Source organism: Aspergillus fijiensis, assembly GCF_003184825.1.
Source record: "Aspergillus fijiensis CBS 313.89 unplaced genomic scaffold BO72scaffold_3, whole genome shotgun sequence".
Taxonomy (NCBI): Eukaryota; Fungi; Ascomycota; class Eurotiomycetes; order Eurotiales; family Aspergillaceae; genus Aspergillus; species Aspergillus fijiensis.
This window is the reverse complement of record NW_024468979.1, coordinates 653,182-674,163: the sequence shown is the minus strand read 5'-3', so window position 1 is coordinate 674,163 and position 20,982 is coordinate 653,182. Positions and strand designations below refer to the sequence as shown.

Below are 20,982 nucleotides of genomic sequence, written 5' to 3'. Positions count from 1 at the left end.
ACAAGCTTTCTTCCCAAGATCAAGTGGCGTAACTTCTTGCCAGAAGGTTGAGTAAGAGAGGAAAGGACTTTAGCCTAAAGTCCGGCTATGAAAGCATCCTCAGTTGATTGGTGCACGGATGTGGGGAGAGCTGAGTCATTCCCGCACCCCGGGGGGTAAAGAGCCTGCAGTGGTCAGGTGAGGTCAGGTGAGGTCAGGTGCTGTCAGGTGATGGCCACCCAAAGCAGGATTGCCGATCGAGTGCCCGTCTGCTTCCTTCCCTGATGCAATCATCGGTGAACCGCCGCCCCTCGGCAGTCGGCATGGTCAAGATAGACAGGCTGATAACCTGACTACCGGACGAGTAAAAAAGACTCACCTGTCTGCAAAATCAAGCATTCTGTTACGCAATGAAGCATTTCACCCCACGGCCCACCCTCCATATCTCTCCTTCTCCTTCTGAGTCCTCCCACTTCACCTTCCCCAAATTCCAGCCTCGGTCAGCCTGGGGCCCCTCTTTTTTCGTTTCGGTTTGCTAATCAACATTGCTCATCGTCATCGCCTCTCCGTCTTTCCCGAGGGGCCAATCCGGTCTTCGGGCACTGCTGACTGATTCACGTCCTGCCTGGGGCCGGTCACGGCTCTCTCCTCGGTCCGAATCACTCCTCGTTTCTATGCCTGCTTTAGGCCAACGGAAGGTTTGCCGGTGTGACACCCAGCTTCACAGAAACAAAAAAACAACAGGCAAGCTTTTTGGTCCGGTCGGATACTGTTTCGCGCTCGTGTCTGTCGCTCAGTGACTCTCCTCCGATCTTCTCCCGTGACGGACAGGACATTGTCAGGCCACGGCTTAGTCGAAACACAAGGCGGATATACACTCAGGTACCGTGTCCCCCTGCGGTCGGGCATTGTGCAGATGGGAAGGATGCGTGTATGGCTATCCAGAGACCGCTGTTGCGCAAGTATCACGGTGGTGAGATGAATGGTGGAACAGCACCAAGTCATGCAACCGTCCTACCCAGAGGGAAGGGAATTGGGGAAGCTACGGGCGTTTCACCTTTGCACACCTGGCTTTCTTCTGTCCCTGCTTGATCTCCATTGGGTGGTCGGTCTGGGAGAATCCCGACGTCGACTGTCGGTCCCGGTGCATCGTCGTCATCCCTTGATCTTTCCATCGCGTTCAATCTTCTTCCTTTCGTACACTAGACTCCCGTATTGAGTCCAGCTTCGATGGGTGCATAGCACAACACCGTACTGTACACACGCGCGTATCTCTCAGTGCTGCATTGGCGCTGTGTTGTCGCACTTGTCGTCAGACACATAAACACCGATCTGTAGCAAACCGAAGCACACGTATGACATTAGACTCATGGCAACACAAGCCTCACGGAGTAAATTACCGGACCGTAGCCCCCATTGTCAAACATAGGAAGTTCACAGCAACACACGCGCAACAGGGACATGTCTGGGGCCCAGCATATCCCTCAGAATTGGATATAAAGGCTCAATCGCTCCTCTCTCGGAGCTCAACAACAATCACCAACCCATCCGCATCCACACCACAGACCCAATCAACAGCATCAGCACTATGCGCTTCACTCTCACCACCGCTTCGGTTCTCTCCCTCCTGGCTCTGGCCACGGCTCGCGTCATCAGGCGGGATATCCCCACCATCATCCAGGATCTGACTCAGATCAACACCGACATTGGTTCTCTGAGTGCTGCCGTCTACAGCTACTCCGGAGGCTTGCCCGCAGCCCTCGAGATTCAGACTCAGGAGGCCGCCGTCGAGCGGTCCCTCGACCAGGCCTCTGCCGACGTCAACGGCACTGCGGTCTTCACGGCCTCGGAGAGTAGCCGGGTGACTGAGGCTCTGACCCAGTTGGAGCCGGTCATGCGCAGTTCCATCGCAGCTTTGGTCCTGAAGGTTAGTCGCATCACCCCATGCATGCACTTCTCATGTTCTTTCATCTCGACCATTATCCATCTTGAATTCCAACCGTGGCCCACCATGATTCTGACCAATGTGTAGCGGAATCTCTTCATCACCGCCGGCGTGGGAAGCACCATCCGCACCAATCTCCATGCGCTTCGGGTCAAGACCGATGGTCTGTCCGTGGCCCTGCAAGCTAAGGCGGCCGGAGCCGACAAGGAAACCATCCGGCAGGGAACCGGTGATGTTGATGATGCGTACGACAACGCCATCGATGCCTATGATATGCAAATGTAGGGCCTGGTCACATGGCTAGTCATGGCCATCCACGATGCCGGGTTGGGGGGATGGTATGGTTGGCATAGTCAGAGTCAGGACTAAAATGAGGTGCAGACACTGTCGGAAGAGTTTGGTTGTTCGAGTATCGCACGGGTTAGTGGAAGTCAATCAGATTGTCTTTAAATGATTCCTCAGGACGACACTAGAGTAATGCAAGTTACTAGTCTCCTTCCGTTTGAGCTTTCATTCATTCATGTAATGGTTCTCGAGCCTCTATGCCAATGGGATGATAGTCCTGGTTAGGCTTCTTCCAGTCATCATCGACTTAACCTCTGGACTTCAGCCGCACAAGGACAACTGGGATGGTGAGTTTCGCCAAGTGAGCTCGATGGCTGGTAGACAATTCTCATTGCAAGAGTCTTTGCATCAGGCTTCACAGAGCTGCAGAATATCAAATTGGCTGTACCAGTAAATCGGCAGTGCTGGCGGCTTTTGGATGATGCTGCACTTGTCAGTTGTACAATCATTGCCGCGCCACCATGTTACTGTGGCTGAATCGACCCGCGGAACAAGCCGATTGATGCCCTGTCACAACTCCAATCCATCGATGAGAATCCAGACAGATATGAGACGGCCAATCGTAGCAAAGAGAAAAGAAAATGTGGGGGCCGGGCTCCGGTCACATTCACAGCTCGGCCAACAAGTGTAGTTCATCCTCGCCGCGCGGGGTCGGCATTGTTTGTTGTTTTCATAAAAGCAAGCGATCGCATTTCCGAAGAGGTCCAGGGCATAATACCATCTCATGTGCCTTCAGAATGACATCCGTGACAGATGAATATCCCGTATGCGAAGGCTCTAGTCACTGCTCGGTGATAATCATAGGAGCAGGGATATCAGGTATGTCTGACCTCGGTGTCAATGCATGGTCAAAGGTCAGGCTGATCGATAGGCATTTGTATGGCCATTGAGCTCCTCCGTCACGTGCCCACCACCAACTTCCTCATTGTGGAAAAGAACAGCGGTCTTGGAGGTACATGGTATGAGAACCGGTATCCTGGATGCGCATGCGATAGTAAGTGAACATATGACACCAATGACCCGCAGTAATTCATGAACGTATAGTCCGCAGCGCGCTGTATAGTCTTTCGTTTGAACAGCGTGGGAATTGGACACGGGACTACCCTACCCAGGAGGAAATCCTGGTATGAGCTTGCACCATTTCGAGATGTCGGCCATGCACTGAACCATTGGACAGAAGTACCTTGATGAGGTTTCAAGTAAATGGAATTTGCAACGTCATATTCGGTTCGATTCGACCGTGCATAAAGCACAGTGGGACAACCATCAGTTGCTATGGAGGGTTCGCGTTTCCACTGGTGATCTGGAGAGTTCAATGCAGTCGCAATACCAGCTCACCACCGACTTCCTTTTTCCCGCAGCTGGACAATTGAACATCCCTCGCTACCCTGACATTCCAGGTCTCGGCAGCTTTGTCGGCAAGCAAATGCACTCCGCCCGATGGGATAGCACCTACGATATTGCAGGCAAACGGATCGCTGTGATCGGGAATGGTTGTGATTCTTGGCATGGAAAATGAAGGGCCAGGCTAACGAGAAGCAGATGCCTCTACATTTCAGGTAGTTCCGGAGCTGGCCAAGACCGCGTCACGGCTGATGGTCTACCAAAGGTCACCCAAATGGATTATCCCTCGCCAGGATCTATCCATTGGGCGCCTTGATGAATTCTGCTGATTTGGGTTCCACCGGTACGCTAGTTTAAGCGCGGGGTTTTGATGCGCATTCGGGAGTCCCTCCATGCGTATATCACCAACCCGGACTACTCTCCATCCCAGATCGAGTGGATTGTGCGGTGGATGAAATCTCAACTGCCTGATAAACCAGACTTGTGGGACACACTGACCCCGCGATATCCGTTCGGGTGCAACCGCATTTTTCCTCTCCGATGATTATTACCCGGTGCTTAACCACAAGCACGTTGATCTGGAAACGAAGCCCATTCAGCGGATCGCAGCCACGGGGATTCAAGTGGAGACGGAAGAAGCCCAACCGTTCGATCTGATTGTACTGGCAACAGGGTCTCACACGGTCGGCTTCTTGTTTTCAATGGACATTTACGTGCTGGACGGCCGTCCATTGCGGGAGTTGTGGAAGGCAGGCGCTCAGGCGTATCGAGGGGTGGTAGCGGAAGATCTCCCCAACTTCGGTTTACTCTATGGGCCGAACACAAATCTCGGTTAGTGGGTACGCAAGCGGAGTGATGCTTAAGACACTGACCAGGCAGGCCATAACTCAGTCGTCCATATTATTGAGGCTCAGTCACGCTATCTCGGAAAACTGATTACCGCGGTGGTTGAATCCCGGTTGCACGGGCAAACGTTGGCGTTGCGCATCCGGCCCGATGCGCTTCGGGCATATAACGAGCAACTCCAAAACCTCTTGAGTGAGACCTCCTGGGCGGATGCGCGATGTAGCAGCTGGTACAAGACTGAGGACGGACGGAATGTGCACAACTGGCCGAAGAATGTGGGGCAGTATCAAGCGAAGCTGGCGCAGGTTCACTGGGACGATTTCATCGCGGAGGGAAGCGCAGCAACGAGTGTTCGCAAACTAGCCGACAGGGCTAGCGACCGAGTACGATGGTGTTGGATGAGCTTGGTCGCAATAGGCTTGACATTGGCGACAATGATCACGGGTGTCAGAAGTGAGCGGGCGGGGGGTGTTTCAACTGCCGGTGGAGTTAAGCGAGGACGGTGGCTCAATCGGCCATGCGATTGAGGACATCATGGAGCGACCAGTGAGTGTTGACAAACACAACAGATTGTAGTATTCCTAGCTTCCTACTAGGTAGTGCTCTGGTTGAGAGAGTCTGAGCAAGACGATGAATGATCGCGTTGGTGATGTTGTTTACTGGTGAGGGGGCGATGATGCGGGGGAGGAGGATACCGGTCGCGGCGGAAATATATTCCTGGGAGTCACGAGTCGGAATGCCACTTCGGGCAACCACATCAACAACGTAAATGAAGGAATGACTGCAACGTATCGGCCATAGTGAATTTTTCTACGGTCGAAAATGAATCTACCAAGGTGCATTTATCGTATTAGATCGTGCAAATGAACCTGTCTAATGACAGGCTCGAGCTACCTTCAACAAACAGTAGCTGCGGCATGGCCTAACTTTGAGGTCTGAGCCCGGAGTCACGAGATAGGTAAGTTACTGTACGGTCCAGTCCAGCGGACAGCACGTCAATTCTGCCAGTTGTTTCATCAGCCTGCCCACAGGCTGACTGCCCCCAACAAGCAGAGTGACTCTGGCGGCCAGAGTCCGGCAATACGAACAAGCCAAGGCGAAGGTGCCACCGTCAGCTGGGGTCCGCCAATGCGCCGCCGTCTCAAAGCCCCTCCCGGTGATCTCCGGCCTGAATTTCGCTCCAGGACCACAGATAGTCTCAATATAACGGTGGATAGAAATCTCTGAGATTGGGAGCGGATACCCGATACTGCCACGAACCCCTAAGTCTGTATGGCAATGCTTGGGAGTGAACGGGGTGAACGGGATCGACTTTTAGTCGGTGTCGGCCAATGCATCCGGATCGACTCCCCCTAAAATAAGTACCTATAGTAGTAACGTAGCCGTCAGACAAGCAATCCCGTTGGAAGTGATCGTGCCGCGGCTGCTTCCCGCGGCACTACCATCAGCCAGTCCCTGCAGGAAGACTGTCGGACAACAGCAGGAAGGGGGGAAGCCCCCAAAGGCAAAAAGGGGGCATTTTGCTCGTGTTCAGGTTGGGGGACTCCATGTGGCAAAGTTAGTCTGACAGCAGCAGGCAGAACCGGACTGGTGAGTGAGACACCCACAGGCAGTGCAGGAGTGCAGGAGTGTAGCAGTGCAGCAGTGCAGCAGTGCCTGCAGGGCAGGGCAGAGCTGCTGTGGAGAGGAAATTTGCAGCGAGAGGGAGTTGGAGAATCTCCACATGGAAGGCGGTGATTGGGCGGTGAAGGGACTGGCCGTCACCCAAAAGGGGAATGAGGTCACCTGCTCAGGACTTTCGCTGACTGTCAGATTGCCTATCTGGGGTTAGTGGGCCGAGGGGGACCCTGAGTGAATTTGCCGGTGTTTGAGAAGAAAAACTCTACTAGGTACTACTAGGTATCGTCCGGCCAGGGGGTGCCAAAATAGATGAGGAAAGACTGCGGAGAGTTGGTGTCACTGTCTCTTTACGACCATTACGGAGTACCATATCATGTACGGATCGACTCATGGATGTTGGGTTGCTGGAATACGGTACTCATCGGTTGAGCACAATGGTTTTACACTGCAGACAGTAATGATTGCCCCTGTCTCAAATCCATCCGATTTCCAGACCCTGCAGCCTTGGCAGGGTGGCTGATTGGGTGCCCAACTCCACTCTTGGGTTCTAAAATTACCGCGGATGAAGAGACAGCACCAATCACAACCTCAGGGTCTATGGGCTTTCAGGGTCCATTTCGGCCCTTTGAGTACTTCCAGTAGGATCTTGCGAGACGATGGAAAATTGATATGGAGTTATGGACATTCTGGACATGATGGAGTCAACCACACGCACTAAGCCTCCTAAGCAGCTCCAACCCGGTCAATAATTCGGCCCCAGTTTTTTCTTAGCTGTGAGTTTCTAATGAGCTAGTTGGTCTAGTCAATGAATGGATGAATTGGTTGCGGCTCCGATCTAAGTCTCCTAAACTCAGCCCTTTTTCTCTTCTTTTTTTTCTCAGTTTGTTCCACTTAGGAGCTGCCATGCGGCCATCATCTCATTATGATGCGCTAGCCGTGTTTCTTTCGTTCTTTGTACATTAAACCACTGTCTCTCCCCTTTCCCCTCTTTGGTTGATTACTATACACCCACACTCACACTCTCTCCTTCTTCATCTTTTTTTCCCTCTTCCCATCTTCTCCCTTCTATCTCTCTCTCGTCCGGCCTTCTATCCCGGTGATTCATTCCAGCTGGCTCATGGAGTGATTTGATGGTTTCGTCTTCCTTCTGGTGTGCCATGTGATTTGATTCTTGTGGATTCCGTTAAGATGAAGCTCGTCAACCTCAATCCGGCTCGTTGCTGCCTGGCCGCCTGGGTGCGGCTGCGCGCCTCGCCTTTGGAGGCTTTCGATCACTTCTGGGACTTCACACGCCGCTATTTCTTCGCTCTCACCTTGATGGCCATGTTTGGTGCTAAGCTCCTGCATCTCTACGCTCATATCCATTCTTTACCTCCGTCCAAATTCCTCCTGTGGGGAGTCACCTTCTTTTGCCAAGATGTGGTCCTCGTGCTGCTGGTGCGCATCCTGACCCAGAAACTGCCGTGGCGGTCGGTCGCCGCCATCTCCGCGGTGATCGTTGTTCCGTTCAGGTAAAGATGATCTCTCTCCCCCCCTCACTGACGTCCCCCGGGTTGGGAAAACGCCACATCACTAATTCTGTGGTCATAGTCTAATCATGTCGGGAATGACCGCCGCCAATACCTCATTCTATGTCTTCACCGGAGCCGAAATCCACTGGAGACAAGCCACCACCTTCCACCACGATGCTGCCGCCATGCGCACCCTCCTGACCGGTCTGACCGGATTCTTGATCGTCGAGGGTATTATGCTCACTGTCGCCTGGTTTGTCGCCGCCCCGTTGCATCGCGCAGTGGGGGGGATCCTGAACATCTTGGCACAACCCTTCAAATGCTGTGCGGGCTGTGTGCGCGGGTTCATCCCCAAGACGACTTCACTGTCCGACCCGGAGCGTTACGACCATCTCTCCGAGGACGACTATCTGGACGACAAGAGTGACGACGGATCGTCCATTCACCTGCTGGAGCCCTACGGAGCTGTCGCCCCGCCCAGGCCGCGGGGTCACTCGCTGGCACGTCGCTTGGCCGTCTGGATACCTTTTGTCGGCCTCTTCCTGTTGCGCGTGGTCCGTCCGTGGGATCCGGCATACATGTTCCTCTCCGAAGCGCTGCCCGTGGCTCCCTTCTTGGGACACCACCGGGTGTCTCCGGTTCGAGCAGAAGGGCTGCCGGGGGATTATGGCTGGCTGGAAGGACAGACGGCGTTGGAGCGGCCTCCACAATGGTCGTGGCTGCCGAAGGAGCCCCTCCCCGGCTTTGGTGACTGGAATCAATCCGACAAAATCCACCCACCCCCACGACACTACGATCCCAACCGAGACCCTCTCCACATCTCCAACCTTCGGAGCCCACTTCTCGATCCCTTGCATGACGCTCTTTCTGGCGGTAATGTCAACATTAAACACGTTATCTTGCTTAAGCTCGAAAGTACCCGTGGCGACGTTTTTCCGCTGAAGAACGGCACCTTCATGTGGGACCGCATTGCGGAGACCTACCCCGACAAGAAGATTCCGAAGGACGTCCAGAAGCGGATTGCCAACCTTACTAGAACAGCGGAGTGGCTGACTGGCTTCGATGCCAGGTACAAGCACGACATGGTCAAGGACTACGGACGTCGGTCGTACGGTGGCATCAGTGCCAGCAATGCCTTCACCACGGGGACCTACACTCTGAAGAGTCTGGTAGGCACCCTCTGTGGGGTGACGCCCCTGGTGGCGGACTTCAACCGCGAGTACGAGCATCACATATACCAGCCGTGCATGCCGCATGTGCTGACTGCCCTGAACCAACTGCCGGATGTGCGCGAGAACAACACCATCCCCGCTTCCAATGACTACCGCACCTGGCCTTGGCACTCCGTCTGGATGCAGTCCGTCACTGAAACCTACGATAACCAGGACAAACTGACACCGAAATTGGGATACTATGATGTCATCACCAAGGAGACGCTGGAGAACCCCAAAGCGAAGCACTATCCCGTTAAGGAAAAGGAGGTCAACTACTACGGCTATCCGGATAAGGTTCTCGGAGACTACGTCCGGGACGCCATCGACGCTGCGGAGAAGAACCACACCCGTCTATTCCTGACCCACCTAACCGGCACCACGCATCACCACTGGGGCATGCCCAACGACACTTACGAGTCGATCGTGGGCTCGACCAGCTCAGGATCTAATAATGACCTCAACCGCTACCTCAATACCATCGGCTACATTGACAAGTGGCTGGAAGAGATCATCGGGATCTTGAACGAGAAGAAGATCATCAACGAGACCTTGATCGTGATGGCTGGTGATCAGTATGTCCAGATCGAACATCGTACTATCTGACAATCTGCTAACAAATTTAGTGGCCTCTCCCTTCCCAACGACGGCGGCGTCACTCCTTACGACAACCCCCACGTCGGCAGCTTCCACGTCCCGCTGCTTTTCGCTCACCCCCACCTTCCCCAAATCGAAGTCACCACCCCCGTAATCTCGCAACAAATCATCCCTACCATTCTCGATCTCCTCATCCAGTCCCACTCCCTCGGTCCCGATAGTGGCCACGCCGCGCAGGACCTCCTGTCGATGTACGAGGGCCAGTCGATGATCCGCCCGCAGATTCCCGAAAAGGACGGCCGGCAGAATTGGCAGTTCACGGTCATGAACACCGGCGGATCATGGCTGGCCGTGCGCTCTGCCGCTCGCCCGGCCTACCGACTGGTCATCCCGCTCGTCGACGACGTTGAGTGGCGCTTCACCGATCTCTCGCAGGACCCGATCGAGCTGCACCCCGTCAAGAACTTCAACCTGGTCGACTTGGCCAAGACGTTGGAGGCGGAATACAGTCCCGACGTGGTCAGCTGGGTGCGGGATGCGGCCCACGTCGCCGAGTGGTGGGTTACGGAGAACTGGATGCGGTATAATTATAGACGCCCGGGCAAGGGGAAGGACAAGAAAAAGGATTAGATGGGTGCAGCAGCAGTTTCTGGTGGTCGCCATTTGGTGACCAACCCTTGTACAGATGATTTAATTTTCGCTTCTTGTATATATTGCTTGACATACTTTTTCTTGTTGCTAGCATTATGATTTGACGTCTTTCTTTTTCGGACAATGGTCGGTCGGCATAGCATGTGAATGAATTTTGCGGATTTTTTTTTCTCGAAAGGAAACTGTAACTTAGCTGTTCTTACTATAACTTTGCTGTAGCTCCTGCGATCACGCTCTTCTTCTGCGACTTAGCCTTTAACCTTTCCCCTCCCTGCAAGCTTGAATGGAATGTGTTATTTACAGAGCATTTGTACGTTTGTTCCATGGTATTTTCATAATGCTGCTGAGTTATTGATAATGGTTTTCCGTATGAGTAAATGCTGCTTGCTGCTGAGCTCAAGCTGTCGGTCCGGGCAGTTGCTTGGAACTGAGTGAATGGTGTTTGAATGACCGCTTACCGAAACATCGAGTCCTACCTGACGCCCTAGCACCTATCTTCATGAAGGTATGCTTCTTTTGGGCTACAGTCGGAGGAAGACTGAAAGGGTCTCTAGTAAAAGTGCACAAGTTCGGCTCTGACAAGTGGTGATTGCTGGTCGTAAAGCCACAAGAAAATCCCTGATGCCCATGCTCTGTCCAACTACAGAAAGGAATGACAGGAACTATGGCATCGCCGCATCGTGCAACAGTGTTCAGGCAGCGAACATCGGAGGCATAAATAGAATCTTCTCTGTCGACAAAGAGAACTTCTTTCCTTCTCCTGCATCCCTCGCCATCCTTATGCCCCTACCAGCATTCTCCCAGCATCCTCATCCATCCACAACATAGCACCCCCAAACGACACACGCAATACATCCCACAATGTGCGAGAAGACAGAGCACCACATCTACGAAGGTGGAGAGGTAACCTTCCTCCTCCAAGAGGAGCCCGCCGGCGAATCGTCTACTACATCAACCCTCGCACCAGCCATCAAAGCCGAACCTGATAATTCCGATACCCTCGCCATGCAACTCTCCAGCGTCGCCATCTCCGAGTGCCCACCCCGGAAGAAAACCAAGTACTCCCATACTACCCAGGAGCAGGCCACTGCTGACCAGCACTCGAAACCCCGTCCGCATCCCCATCCCCATCCCCAGACCAAAGACCACCACCACCACCTCAAACACAAACAACCCACCCCCACCCCAACCCCGCAACCCACAGTCCACAAAATTCACGCCTGCAAAACCCACTTAGCAAGCGCATCCCCCTTCTTCTCCCGCATGTTCACCCACCCCAACTTCACCGAAGGCCAAACCCTCACCGAAACCGGCCACCTGACCCTAACCGTCGAATGGCCCCTGGCCCCCTTCCTCCTCCTCATGCGGATCATCCACCACCAAACCCACCCGTGGCCCGACAAGATCGACTTCCAGACCCTAGTCGACCTCACCATCATGGCCGACTACTACGGGTGCGTGCACGTCGTCAAGTTCTACGTGGGCGGGTGGCTGGACCGGCTGGAGCGCCGGCTGCCCCGCTGCTACTCCGAGGAGGTGGTGGTGAAGTGGATCTTCGTGGCCTGGGTGTACGGCCGCCAGAACGTGCTGCGGTGCTGCACGCGCATGGCGATCGAGAATGCCACCGACGAGGTCCGGGCAAATGTGTATCAGTTGCGGGTTTGTGAGATGATTATTAGTATTTCACCCCCTCCCTTTTTCCGGTTTCTTTTGTGTGCGTGTTATTGAGTTGGTTGGAATGAGGCTGATGTAGGATTGGCGAGCAGAGAGTATCAACCGCTGGCGCTGTAGGGCTATCTTCCGCGTGCGGGAGGCGGTGAAGCACATGAGGAGGGAGTTTATTAAGGATGCGCGCGACGAGCACTTTGATAGGAATGCTAGACGGCTTGGGGCGTTGGAAATTAATTGCCATAGGGGCAAGATTCGGTTGAGGGAGGAGTTTGAGGATGAGGACGAGGATGAGAAGGCAAAGCCGTATGTCGGAGAAAGCTATCGCGGGCTGATTAAGAAGATCGATGGGTGGAGGAATCCCAAGGGGTACGATCTTAAGGCGGCGTTGGATCTGCTCATTGTGATTCAGGGGGTTACTTGGAAGGTGATCAGGGAGTATCCTTATGCTAGGGTTGAGTAAGGTTTTGTGGGGAGGGGGTTTGATCTGGAGTTTATGGTGTTTATGTTGGGTCGTGAGTGGAGTTTCTCTGTGCTTTACATATCAGAACTGGGGTCCGGATGAGAGGGTTATGTGATGATCATAGTGCGTTTGCCTTGTCAAGGTTGTTGTTTAGTAAGGCTGGAATCTTATCATGGTTTTACATCAATGGGTTTGCGCTGCATGCTGAAGATACAAGGCCCTGGCTTGTTCTCTGTGGATATCAAGACTGCTCAGTGTTCTTGAAACAGACACACGTCGTTTCCATTTGTTCTTTGTGAAAGTGTACGATTTTCAATTCCACTTTTTGACCGAGGACCGATCACGTGGGCTGTATATTGACAGCAGTCAAGGCTATACAAACTTTGAGGGCATTGTTCTTTGCGATCAATGCCATCACCACATGCTTGCGAAGGAGAAGTCCGGGGGAATTCTTAACAAGGAAATGAAAGGTGCGGAAAAAGTGAGAAATCGATACAACGGACTCGGCAATTTCTTCAGTCATTAGACACATCTGAAATTCACTACTGACTATGATTGAACGGAACTGAAGCTTCAACGAGATGTATAATTTTACAGGTAATCTTTCATAGCAGTGTTGACCCAAGCTATTTTTTTAGATAAGGAAGAAAGATAAGGTGTTGTGAGATCGAAACGAAGAACGGATTAGGGAAGATGGTGCTTTCAGTGTTCAAGTTTGGCTTCATGTTATGATCACTGCGTTCCGATCCCTAAGATCCCAGGAATCACAGCATCGGCAAAATTTCTGCCGAAGTGGGGACCTTCCTCGAGTATACTTCGATAGCTTTTAATACGCTCGGACAAACCACAACAGATGATTAGAGCGAAATACTAGACAAATGTACAGCAGATGGTGTTGACTTGTGGAGACAAGAAGAGAATCGAATCGATGTACTATACTAAACCCTTAGCGAGCAGATAAAAAGGATGGCTACACTCCACCTCTCAGTGTTGAGCAGCTAATCTCATTGCACGGCCCAACACTCTCGTCTAAAACACCGATAAGGCCGACAGCCACCATTGCCAAGCCGAAAAAAAAATCTGGAAGGCGAACCAAAGCTTTTCTTGCCAAGGCCGAAACACCCAGGAATGGCTCGGATGCCGGCACAGCCGTCCACCGGCCCCAAACCTGGAGTAGTGAACCGCAACAAACGTGCGTCTGCGATAAGAAGCGCTGCAGCGACAAATCATCGCCCCTTGCCCAGTTTCCATCAGCTAATAGATGGTCATGGAAAACAGTCAACTGCCGTGGCAGGCAACTTATCAGCAGTCGGCAGCTTTTTATAAACCGGACAAAAAATTCTAGAAGCGGGAACGGAATCCCACCGAGCCTCATAAACCTAGCCAGGGCCGCACCAATCAGTGGCCGGCGGAGGAGCGGCTACTGTCGGCAAGCCGCGCACACTGCGGTCAGCGGGGCCAATCCATTACTTAATTTTAACCGCAGACAGCCACAATTGGTCTACGCTTGTTCTCCGCCCCACCCGCGTCTAGCGGGGTGGAGCACAACGCACCAATGGCAACCATCACCGCGTTACTTCCGCTATGGCCGCAAGCAGCAGCAGCCAGGGCTGATCTCCGAACAGGGTAGCTACGACGGAGTCCAGATCTCAATTTCCCGTGGAAAACCACCAGGGCTCTTATCTGTCTGTCTATCTGTCTGTGTCTTGCATCCTTCTCTCCTCCTTCTCTTCTTCTCTGTTGTTGTGTTCTGGTGTCAGTGCTATTGCAGAGACTATCTAGTTCACCCGTTGAACTCAGTTTCAAGTCTGCATCAACCTTAACAGCAGCGGAGGAGCGGAGGTTTCACTGTCTGACCCACAAACCCGCCAGAAATTTTCTGTCCTGCAGCTGTCGGCGCGCCAACGTTCGACTCTCCGTCCGTTTGCGATTGTGATTCTGCTGCGCGACGTGTGCCTGTCCTTTCTCGACCTTTGCCCGTGACATATCGACAACGTGTAGACGACATGGCGACCCCGGCCCACGGCGAAGAGATCAAGAAGAATGATCTTCCTCCCTACGATCTTGAGGACTTGAAGGCGGTCGATGAGGGGAAGGAGCCCGATGCATTTGGTGACGAGGCCAATGCGGAGGTCAAGTACAAGACGCTCAAGTGGTGGTATGTATTGTTGCGCTATCCGCCGTCGACGAAGTAAGCTAACAGACCATGCAGGCAATGTGGAATGTGTATGTGGAATGCGACAGATCCATGGCTAGATAAATACTAATCGCAACAGTCATGATCGCCGAGTCCGTCTCGCTGGGTGTTTTGTCCCTGCCCGCGACGCTGACTGCGCTGGGCCTGGTGCCGTAAGTTCTGCTGTCATGGCTACTTCTTCGCATCCCACTCACAGACACAGCGCGATTATCCTCATCATCGGACTCGGTATTCTTGCGCTCTACACCGGCTATGTCATCGGCCAATTCCGCGAACGCCATCCCTCGATCCACAACTTGGCTGATGCGGGTGAGATCCTCATGGGTCGGTTCGGTCGCGAGCTCTTCGGTCTCGGTCAGATCCTGTTCTCGATCTTCATCATGGGCAGTCACATTGTCACTTTCACTGTAATGATGAACACGATTACCGACCACGGTACCTGCTCGATGGTGTTCAGTGTTGTGGCTTTCGTGATCTGTCTGGTTTTGTCGCTGCCCCGGACTATCAAGAACTTGACCTACATTTCTTGCGCTTGTGAGTACTCCGACTGAACATCAATTGAATCAAACTGATTTGATTTAGCTTTCCTGAGTATCTTCACTGCGGTCATGATCACCATGATTGGTGTGGGTGTGCAGTACAAGGGAGGCCAGAACATCAGTGTCACCACCGATACGAACTTGTACCACGCGTTCAACGGCGTCACCCAGATCGTGTTCGCTTACTGCGCCCACGTGGCCTTCTTCGGTCTGATTGCCGAGATGGAGGAGCCGAAGGACTTCCCCAAGGCCTTGTGTCTGCTTCAGGGTTTCGAAATCGCTCTCTACATCACCGCAGCCATTGTCATCTACTACTTCGTCGGTAACGGGGTTGACTCGCCGGCTCTTGGCTCCGCTGGTCCGGTGTTGAAGAAGGTTGCTTATGGCGTTGCCATCCCGACGGTATGACCTAGCAAATTTGTCTGCCTATTATCACTCGTATTGACCAAAGCTTTAGATTGTCGGAGCTGGTGTTGTGAACGGTCACGTTGGCTTGAAATATATCTACGTGCGCATCTTCCGTCACTCCGACCGCATGGGCAAGCGTGACTTTGTCGCCGTTGGTTCCTGGATTGGCATTGGCGTCACCTGCTGGGTCATCGCCTGGATCATCGCCGAGGGTATCCCTTCCTTCAGCAACATCGTCAGCTTGATCAGTTCCTTGTTTGCCAGTTGGTTCACCTACGGACTTTCGGGTGTGTACTGGTTGCACATGAACTGGGGCCAGTGGTGGTCTTCTCCGCGCAAGATCGCGTTGACCATCATCAACATGCTGATCTTCTGCATTGGTGCCATCATTGTGAGTCTTCCAATTCGGTTCGTCGCATTCTCTTGTATACTAACTCATGCTAGTGCGGTCTGGGATTGTATGTCTCCGGCAAGGCCATCCACGACGATTCGTCCAAGTCGAGCTTCTCCTGTGCCAGCAATGCGATCTAGGGGAGTGAAGTGATGGGCTGTTGGGTAATGATGGATTGTATATATCGGTTGTTTATATATTGACTCGCTTGGATGAACCATAGATAGCATTGAGTGTTAGCCTTGTCATGAATGACATGCATAATGAATTCTTCAGAGAAATGCATCCATGTAACCTCTACCGATCCTCACGAACCAGATGACGATACGGATTGTTCGGGTCTTGCTCCTCCTCTTCCGGCGACTGAATCGTCTTTCTGACGCGGCAGGGCGAGCCCACGGCCACCGAGAAGGGCGGGATATCCTTGGTGACAATCGAACCAGCCCCGACAGTCGACCCCTTCCCAATCCGCACCCCCGGCAGGATGATCACATTTCCTCCAATCCAGCAATCATCCTCAATGAAGACCGGGTGCCCGAACTCCACGAACTTCTGCCGCGACAGCACACTGGTATCATGGCCCGCCGTGAAAATACTCACACCGGTGCCAATCTGCACCCTGTCCCCGATCACCACTAGACTGGTATCTAGAACCGTCACACTGCGGCTCGCATTACACGGTCAGCAACATACCCCTAGCATTTCCTACCCACCTTCCGCTATTGCGGGAAGAAAAGAAAGGAAAGGGGGTATCTCACTCCCAGTTAATAAAGCAATGACTCCCAATGATAACATTGCATCCGTAATCCGGCTTGAAGGGCGGCTCGAGGAACGTGCCCTCGCCGACTTTCCCGACCAGCTGGCGGAGGAGCGCGAGTCGGGTCTCGAAGATCTGGGAAGATGGGATGGTCGTCGTGTCGAGGTCGTTGTAGGCGCGGGCCAGCCCGCGGCAGCGGTGGCGCGCATCCAGGAGCTTGGGGGTGTTGGGGTTGTACCTTTCTTTTGGGTTAGGTTCGGGTTCATTATGGCTGAGATGGTTGGGTCGATGTGAGGGGGCTGGGGGAGGAGGGTATGTACATCATGCCGGAGATCATGCGCTCGTATTCTTCGCATTGCGGGATGCCTCGTAGCTCCTGCGAGAGGGCGATGATTTCGGGGCGTTTGGATGGTGCTGCCATTGTGGGGGACTTTGGGGGGTTTGAGAGGGGGAGATGGGGAGGCTTGGTAAGGAGGAATGAGTAGGTATTAGATCTTAGGTGCTTAGGATATCGTGAGGGTCTCATATGTTTATGATATTGTATGCTTTGCCTGGATAAATTGCTGATGCGGGGGGTGGCGATGCCCTAATCTCAGTTTCCTTATTTGGTATAAAGTGAATACCTGTAGTTCACTAGCCCACCCCGTCCAAATCTTTTCTGCCTGCTAAGAGAATATCATCTGATATTGACAGAGTCCAAAGGTAACTCCGTACTAATCGATCGCTATTTTCGAGGGATTCTATTAGGGCGAGTGAATTTATTGTGTATGGTGGGCCGGCCATATAGAATCTTCGCCGCCTACATTGAGATATCGCGATGGGTGTCCACGGTAGATTAATTCTACCGGATCTAATCCCTGGTCGCTTGGATTATGCACCCTCCCTTTGATGGTGCTGTATAATAACAGAACCGGGAAACCAGTCATCAAATCAGCATGTTAGCTCAGGGGAAGAGCGCCGGGCTCATAACCCGGAGGACCCTGGATCGAAACCAGGACATGCTAACTTGAACATTCTTTTTTTCTTCCTTTGGGTGATTGAGTAAGGGTAGCAAGACTCGTATGGAATCCAATTGAGTTGATTTGAATCGAGTTGTCCGGTACAAGATAGACTCGATCAAACGCGACCTTACACTCACATTATAGTTACATAGAGACCTAAGTACTAAGAACAGATTATAGACATCTAATTCACTGGACTGTCAAGCCAGACGTTACATATATTTCAGAAGGTGTGCCTGATCGGATCAAGGGACATTTAGGCAGTCTACAAACAGGATTCACAATTGTTCAAAAGGAGATAATGATATTGCTAGAGAAGAAAAACACGGATGCACAAGATTGAATGGTCAAGAATTCGCCACAGACATATGAACTTGGTTTTCAGCGAAAGTCGACCGCTCACAGCGATGACTTCCTCTTCTCGTCTTCGTAAGCGATGGCAAAGCTGAAGGCCGGATCGTAGTGAATGGCCCAGTAGCCGTCCCAGATCTTCTTGGTGATGGGTCCGACCTTGCCATCTTTCACCGGCTGGCCATCCAGGGTGGTAATCGGCATGATGCCTCCCGCCGTCGTGCACATGAAGATCTCATCGGCCGTGTAGACATTCTCGACAGGCACCAACTCGACGCGGATGTCGAGGCAGTTGGCGCGGGCGACGTCGATCACACTTTTCCGCGTCACGCCCTCCAGCACCCCGCGCTGCGGCGTGAACAAGACCCCATCCTTCACAATCACAATATTAAACCCCGAACCTTCCGTCAGGTTGGTATCCCCATCCGTGAGGAAGGGGTACGTCGCGCCGCGATCAGCAGCCTCGTGCAGTCCTCTGACCAAATCTCCCCACTGCAGGTTCTTGACAGTGGGATCGATCGAGCCCGGCGGGACGCGGCGCACCGTGCGGGCAATGATGGCGCTGCCGCCGACGGGCTGGACCTCGGGCTCCATGACCCAGACGTACGGCTGGATGAACATGTAGATGCGGTTGTGGATGTCCTTGGGGTTGGTGCCGCGCACCCCCTTCAGCCCGCGCGTCACGATGATCTCGACGAAGGCGTCGCGGATGCCGCTCTGCGCCACCATGTCGACGAGGATCCGCTTCACCTCCTCCCGGGGGAGAGGCAGCTGCAGCCGCAGCTTCTGGCAACTGCTCTCCAGCCGCGTGATGTGGTCGTCGAGTCGGAAGAATCGCCCGTCCCAGACGGAGGGCACGTCGTAGGTCAGGTCGCTGTGCATGAAGCCCTGGTCTAGTAGCGGGATCCGCGCCTCGTGCAAGGGGGTGAGCTCGCCGTCGATCCAGGCGACGCCCTTGGCGAAGGGGTGGGTGCTCGCTGCGAGGACTGCTTGGCGGGCCTCGTAGGCGGCGAAGACTTTTTGCATGGTGGCCATGGTGGTGGAGTGGTATCAGGGTTTTGAATGTGTTTTGTCTGAATGATGCTTGAGTGTACAGAGTTGTAAGGGGCTTTAAGTATACCTCTGGAGGCAAGAGATAGAGCTTTATGATGGAAATGATCAGAAGTCACTTCGCAGGTGGGTAGGGTTTGGTGTGGCAATCGCCGAGGTGGCCGTGCTTCTCACATGCCTATTTGGGTAATACCAGCATGGGGCCCGGGGAAGTAGCCCCTGGCAGCCTCGGCTCAGAACGCGCTCCGTGTCATCCAGAAGATTGTGTATCCAAGATAGGCACAGTTCTATCCGGTAATACCTGGGGAGGTTAGCTGATGGGCGGATGTGAGCGATGAGAGTAAGTAAAATCTCATCAGACCACATCCCAACCTGAGCTCTCTGGGTTATTGAAATAATGTGCCACAGCCGATGTATTCCCCCCCAACACTTTGAATGTAAATTAGACTTGAATTCTCACCCAGCGGAGCTTCTTACCAACGGCGAATAACCGACCCACTATAGTACGAATCTGAGCTTTTCCATTAGCCCGTGAAGGCATCTCCTGTGTTCAATGTCCGAGGAGAATGTGGTAATCATTGGGTATGTTCTTTTGTTCTCACATCATCGGTTATCTATCCTCTCCATTTTTGGAAAGAAACTTAACTTGACTTAGGGCTGGCGTGGCGGGGCTGACCACGGCTCTTCTACTGTCCAAGAGACCTGGCTACAAGATTGTGGTCGCCGCCAAACATATGCCTGGAGACTATGATATCGAATACGCATCGCCTTGGGCCGGCGCGAATTACATGCCGTAGGACCCCAGCATCAACCTTCGTCACCTTAGTCCAGAGTAACTGAAGTTGTTAGTGTTTCGATCCGCAATACAGAAGCCGCCGAATGGGACAAAAACACCTGGGGACCACTGCAGGATCTGGCCCAAAACCACCCCGAAGCCGGTGTGCACTTTCAAGGTAACACATATTGCGAACAACCTTGGTCTTGCGGTCAAAGTATATTGATACCAACGCAGACTGCGAGATTTACAGCCGCGCGAAAGACGTAGGCACCGCGACGGCCAACTGGTTCGCGGAGCTGCTGTCGCCTAGCCCATGGTTTGCAAAGTTAGTTCCAAATGTAAGTCCTGTATATCGCAATGCAGCCTCTCCTGGCTCATAAGTCACAATTCTGACGAGCGGGGATGCAAAGTTTCGAGCACTGCCCAAAGAATCGCTGGGACCCGGAATCGACTCTGCCACGGTTTTCACCTCGGTCTGCATCAACACTGCCATTTACCTTCCCTGGCTCGTGTCCCAGTGCCTCAAGAACGGTGTGACCTTTAAGCGAGCTGTCTTTCCCCACGTCTCGGACGCTGCTGCGCCTGGGGTCCATCCCGACGGGAAAGTTGACGTGGTGGTCAATTGCACAGGGTTGATGGCGACGAAGCTGGGTGGCGTCGAGGACAAGACTGTCGTACCCGCGCGCGGGCAGATCGTGATTGTGCGAAACGACGCAGGGAAGATGCTCGACGTGTCAGGCACGGACGACGGAGACGGAGAAGCGTGCTATGTTATGACGAGAGCCGCCGGGGGAGGCACTATTCTTGGGGGTTGCTACCAGCTGGGGAGCTGGGAATCACAGCCCGACCCCAACCTGGCTGTCCGGATCATGAAGCGAGCCGTCAAGATGGTGCCAGCGCTGACAAACGGGAAGGGAATCGAGCATCTCGATATTATTAGGCATGGAGTGGGACTGAGACCTGTGCGTGAGGGTGGAGTGCGAATTGCGAAAGAGCGAATCGATGGCACTTGGGTCGTCCACAACTATGGTGCCGGAGGGGCTGGATATCAGTGCTCCTATGGTTGCGCACAGGCTACGGTGGATCTGATTGAGGAGGCGTGCCGTGATGTGCGTGCGAGGCTATAGCTGAGATAGATTTGAGTGTAGTATTAAGGATACTTATATTCTGCATGCAGACCCAAGCCGGCGTACCTGCAAACTGATCCGCACTATCCTTTAGAAAGTGCACCGGGCTTTCAAGAAGTATCACAGAGGAACTGTCAGTTGTCCTACTTGAAAACAAGCAGAAAATCTTGGCTAAGCCAGAGAAGTCAAGTATCCACAGAGGC

General features: G+C 53.2%; 7 protein-coding genes and 1 non-coding gene across 8 annotated transcripts; 7 read left to right on the top strand and 1 right to left on the bottom strand.

Moving 5' to 3' along the window:
* Positions 1-1,567: 1,567 nt before the first annotated feature.
* On the top strand, positions 1,568-2,209 carry BO72DRAFT_454936 (cell wall mannoprotein 1 family protein; the record flags this gene model as incomplete). The annotated part of the gene is made up of 2 exons (XM_040946211.1): positions 1,568-1,906; positions 2,012-2,209. 2 exons carry the CDS (start codon positions 1,568-1,570, stop codon positions 2,207-2,209), a joined length of 537 nt encoding a protein of 178 aa, XP_040806173.1.
* Positions 2,210-3,006: 797 nt separating this feature from the next.
* BO72DRAFT_465002 (flavin-containing monooxygenase) lies at positions 3,007-5,097 on the top strand (the record flags this gene model as incomplete). Its single annotated transcript, XM_040946674.1, has 9 exons — positions 3,007-3,088; positions 3,141-3,263; positions 3,314-3,393; positions 3,447-3,765; positions 3,812-3,867; positions 3,966-4,055; positions 4,183-4,444; positions 4,493-4,809; positions 5,056-5,097. 9 exons carry the CDS (start codon positions 3,007-3,009, stop codon positions 5,095-5,097), a joined length of 1,371 nt encoding a protein of 456 aa, XP_040806172.1.
* Positions 5,098-6,779: 1,682 nt separating this feature from the next.
* On the top strand, positions 6,780-10,331 carry BO72DRAFT_444112 (sulfatase domain protein). Its single transcript, XM_040943735.1, has 3 exons — positions 6,780-7,590; positions 7,670-9,376; positions 9,428-10,331. Exons 1-3 carry the CDS (start codon positions 7,268-7,270, stop codon positions 10,026-10,028), a joined length of 2,631 nt encoding a protein of 876 aa, XP_040806171.1. The 5' UTR covers positions 6,780-7,267; the 3' UTR covers positions 10,029-10,331.
* A 579-nt stretch (positions 10,332-10,910) lies between these two features.
* Positions 10,911-12,180, top strand: BO72DRAFT_491782 (uncharacterized protein; the record flags this gene model as incomplete). The annotated part of the gene is made up of 2 exons (XM_040948222.1): positions 10,911-11,727; positions 11,816-12,180. 2 exons carry the CDS (start codon positions 10,911-10,913, stop codon positions 12,178-12,180), a joined length of 1,182 nt encoding a protein of 393 aa, XP_040806170.1.
* A 2,006-nt stretch (positions 12,181-14,186) lies between these two features.
* Positions 14,187-15,855, top strand: BO72DRAFT_454933 (putative amino acid transporter; the record flags this gene model as incomplete). The annotated part of the gene is made up of 7 exons (XM_040946210.1): positions 14,187-14,338; positions 14,393-14,406; positions 14,457-14,529; positions 14,574-14,911; positions 14,960-15,318; positions 15,374-15,715; positions 15,769-15,855. The coding sequence occupies 7 exons, from the start codon at positions 14,187-14,189 to the stop codon at positions 15,853-15,855; spliced, it is 1,365 nt and encodes a 454-aa protein (XP_040806169.1).
* Positions 15,856-17,404: 1,549 nt separating this feature from the next.
* On the top strand, positions 17,405-17,476 carry BO72DRAFT_t13. The gene has a single exon. It is a non-coding gene; the product is annotated as a tRNA-Met (tRNA).
* A 396-nt stretch (positions 17,477-17,872) lies between these two features.
* On the bottom strand, positions 17,873-18,859 carry BO72DRAFT_511688 (aminotransferase class IV; the record flags this gene model as incomplete). The annotated part of the gene is made up of 1 exon (XM_040949419.1): positions 17,873-18,859. One exon carries the CDS (start codon positions 18,857-18,859, stop codon positions 17,873-17,875), a length of 987 nt encoding a protein of 328 aa, XP_040806168.1.
* A 568-nt stretch (positions 18,860-19,427) lies between these two features.
* BO72DRAFT_491778 (FAD-dependent oxidoreductase) lies at positions 19,428-20,779 on the top strand (the record flags this gene model as incomplete). The annotated part of the gene is made up of 5 exons (XM_040948221.1): positions 19,428-19,456; positions 19,530-19,667; positions 19,724-19,827; positions 19,887-19,990; positions 20,063-20,779. The coding sequence occupies 5 exons, from the start codon at positions 19,428-19,430 to the stop codon at positions 20,777-20,779; spliced, it is 1,092 nt and encodes a 363-aa protein (XP_040806167.1).
* Between the last annotated feature and the right edge of the window lie 203 nt (positions 20,780-20,982).

Coding starts and splice junctions, on each gene's coding strand:
- BO72DRAFT_444112 (XM_040943735.1), top strand. CDS start 7,268: ATGAAGCTCGTCAACCTCAATCCGGCTCGTTGCTGCCTGGCCGCCTGG. Junction 7,591..7,669: donor GTGATCGTTGTTCCGTTCAG/GTAAAGATGATC, acceptor CTGTGGTCATAG/TCTAATCATGTCGGGAATGA. Junction 9,377..9,427: donor ATCGTGATGGCTGGTGATCA/GTATGTCCAGAT, acceptor TAACAAATTTAG/TGGCCTCTCCCTTCCCAACG.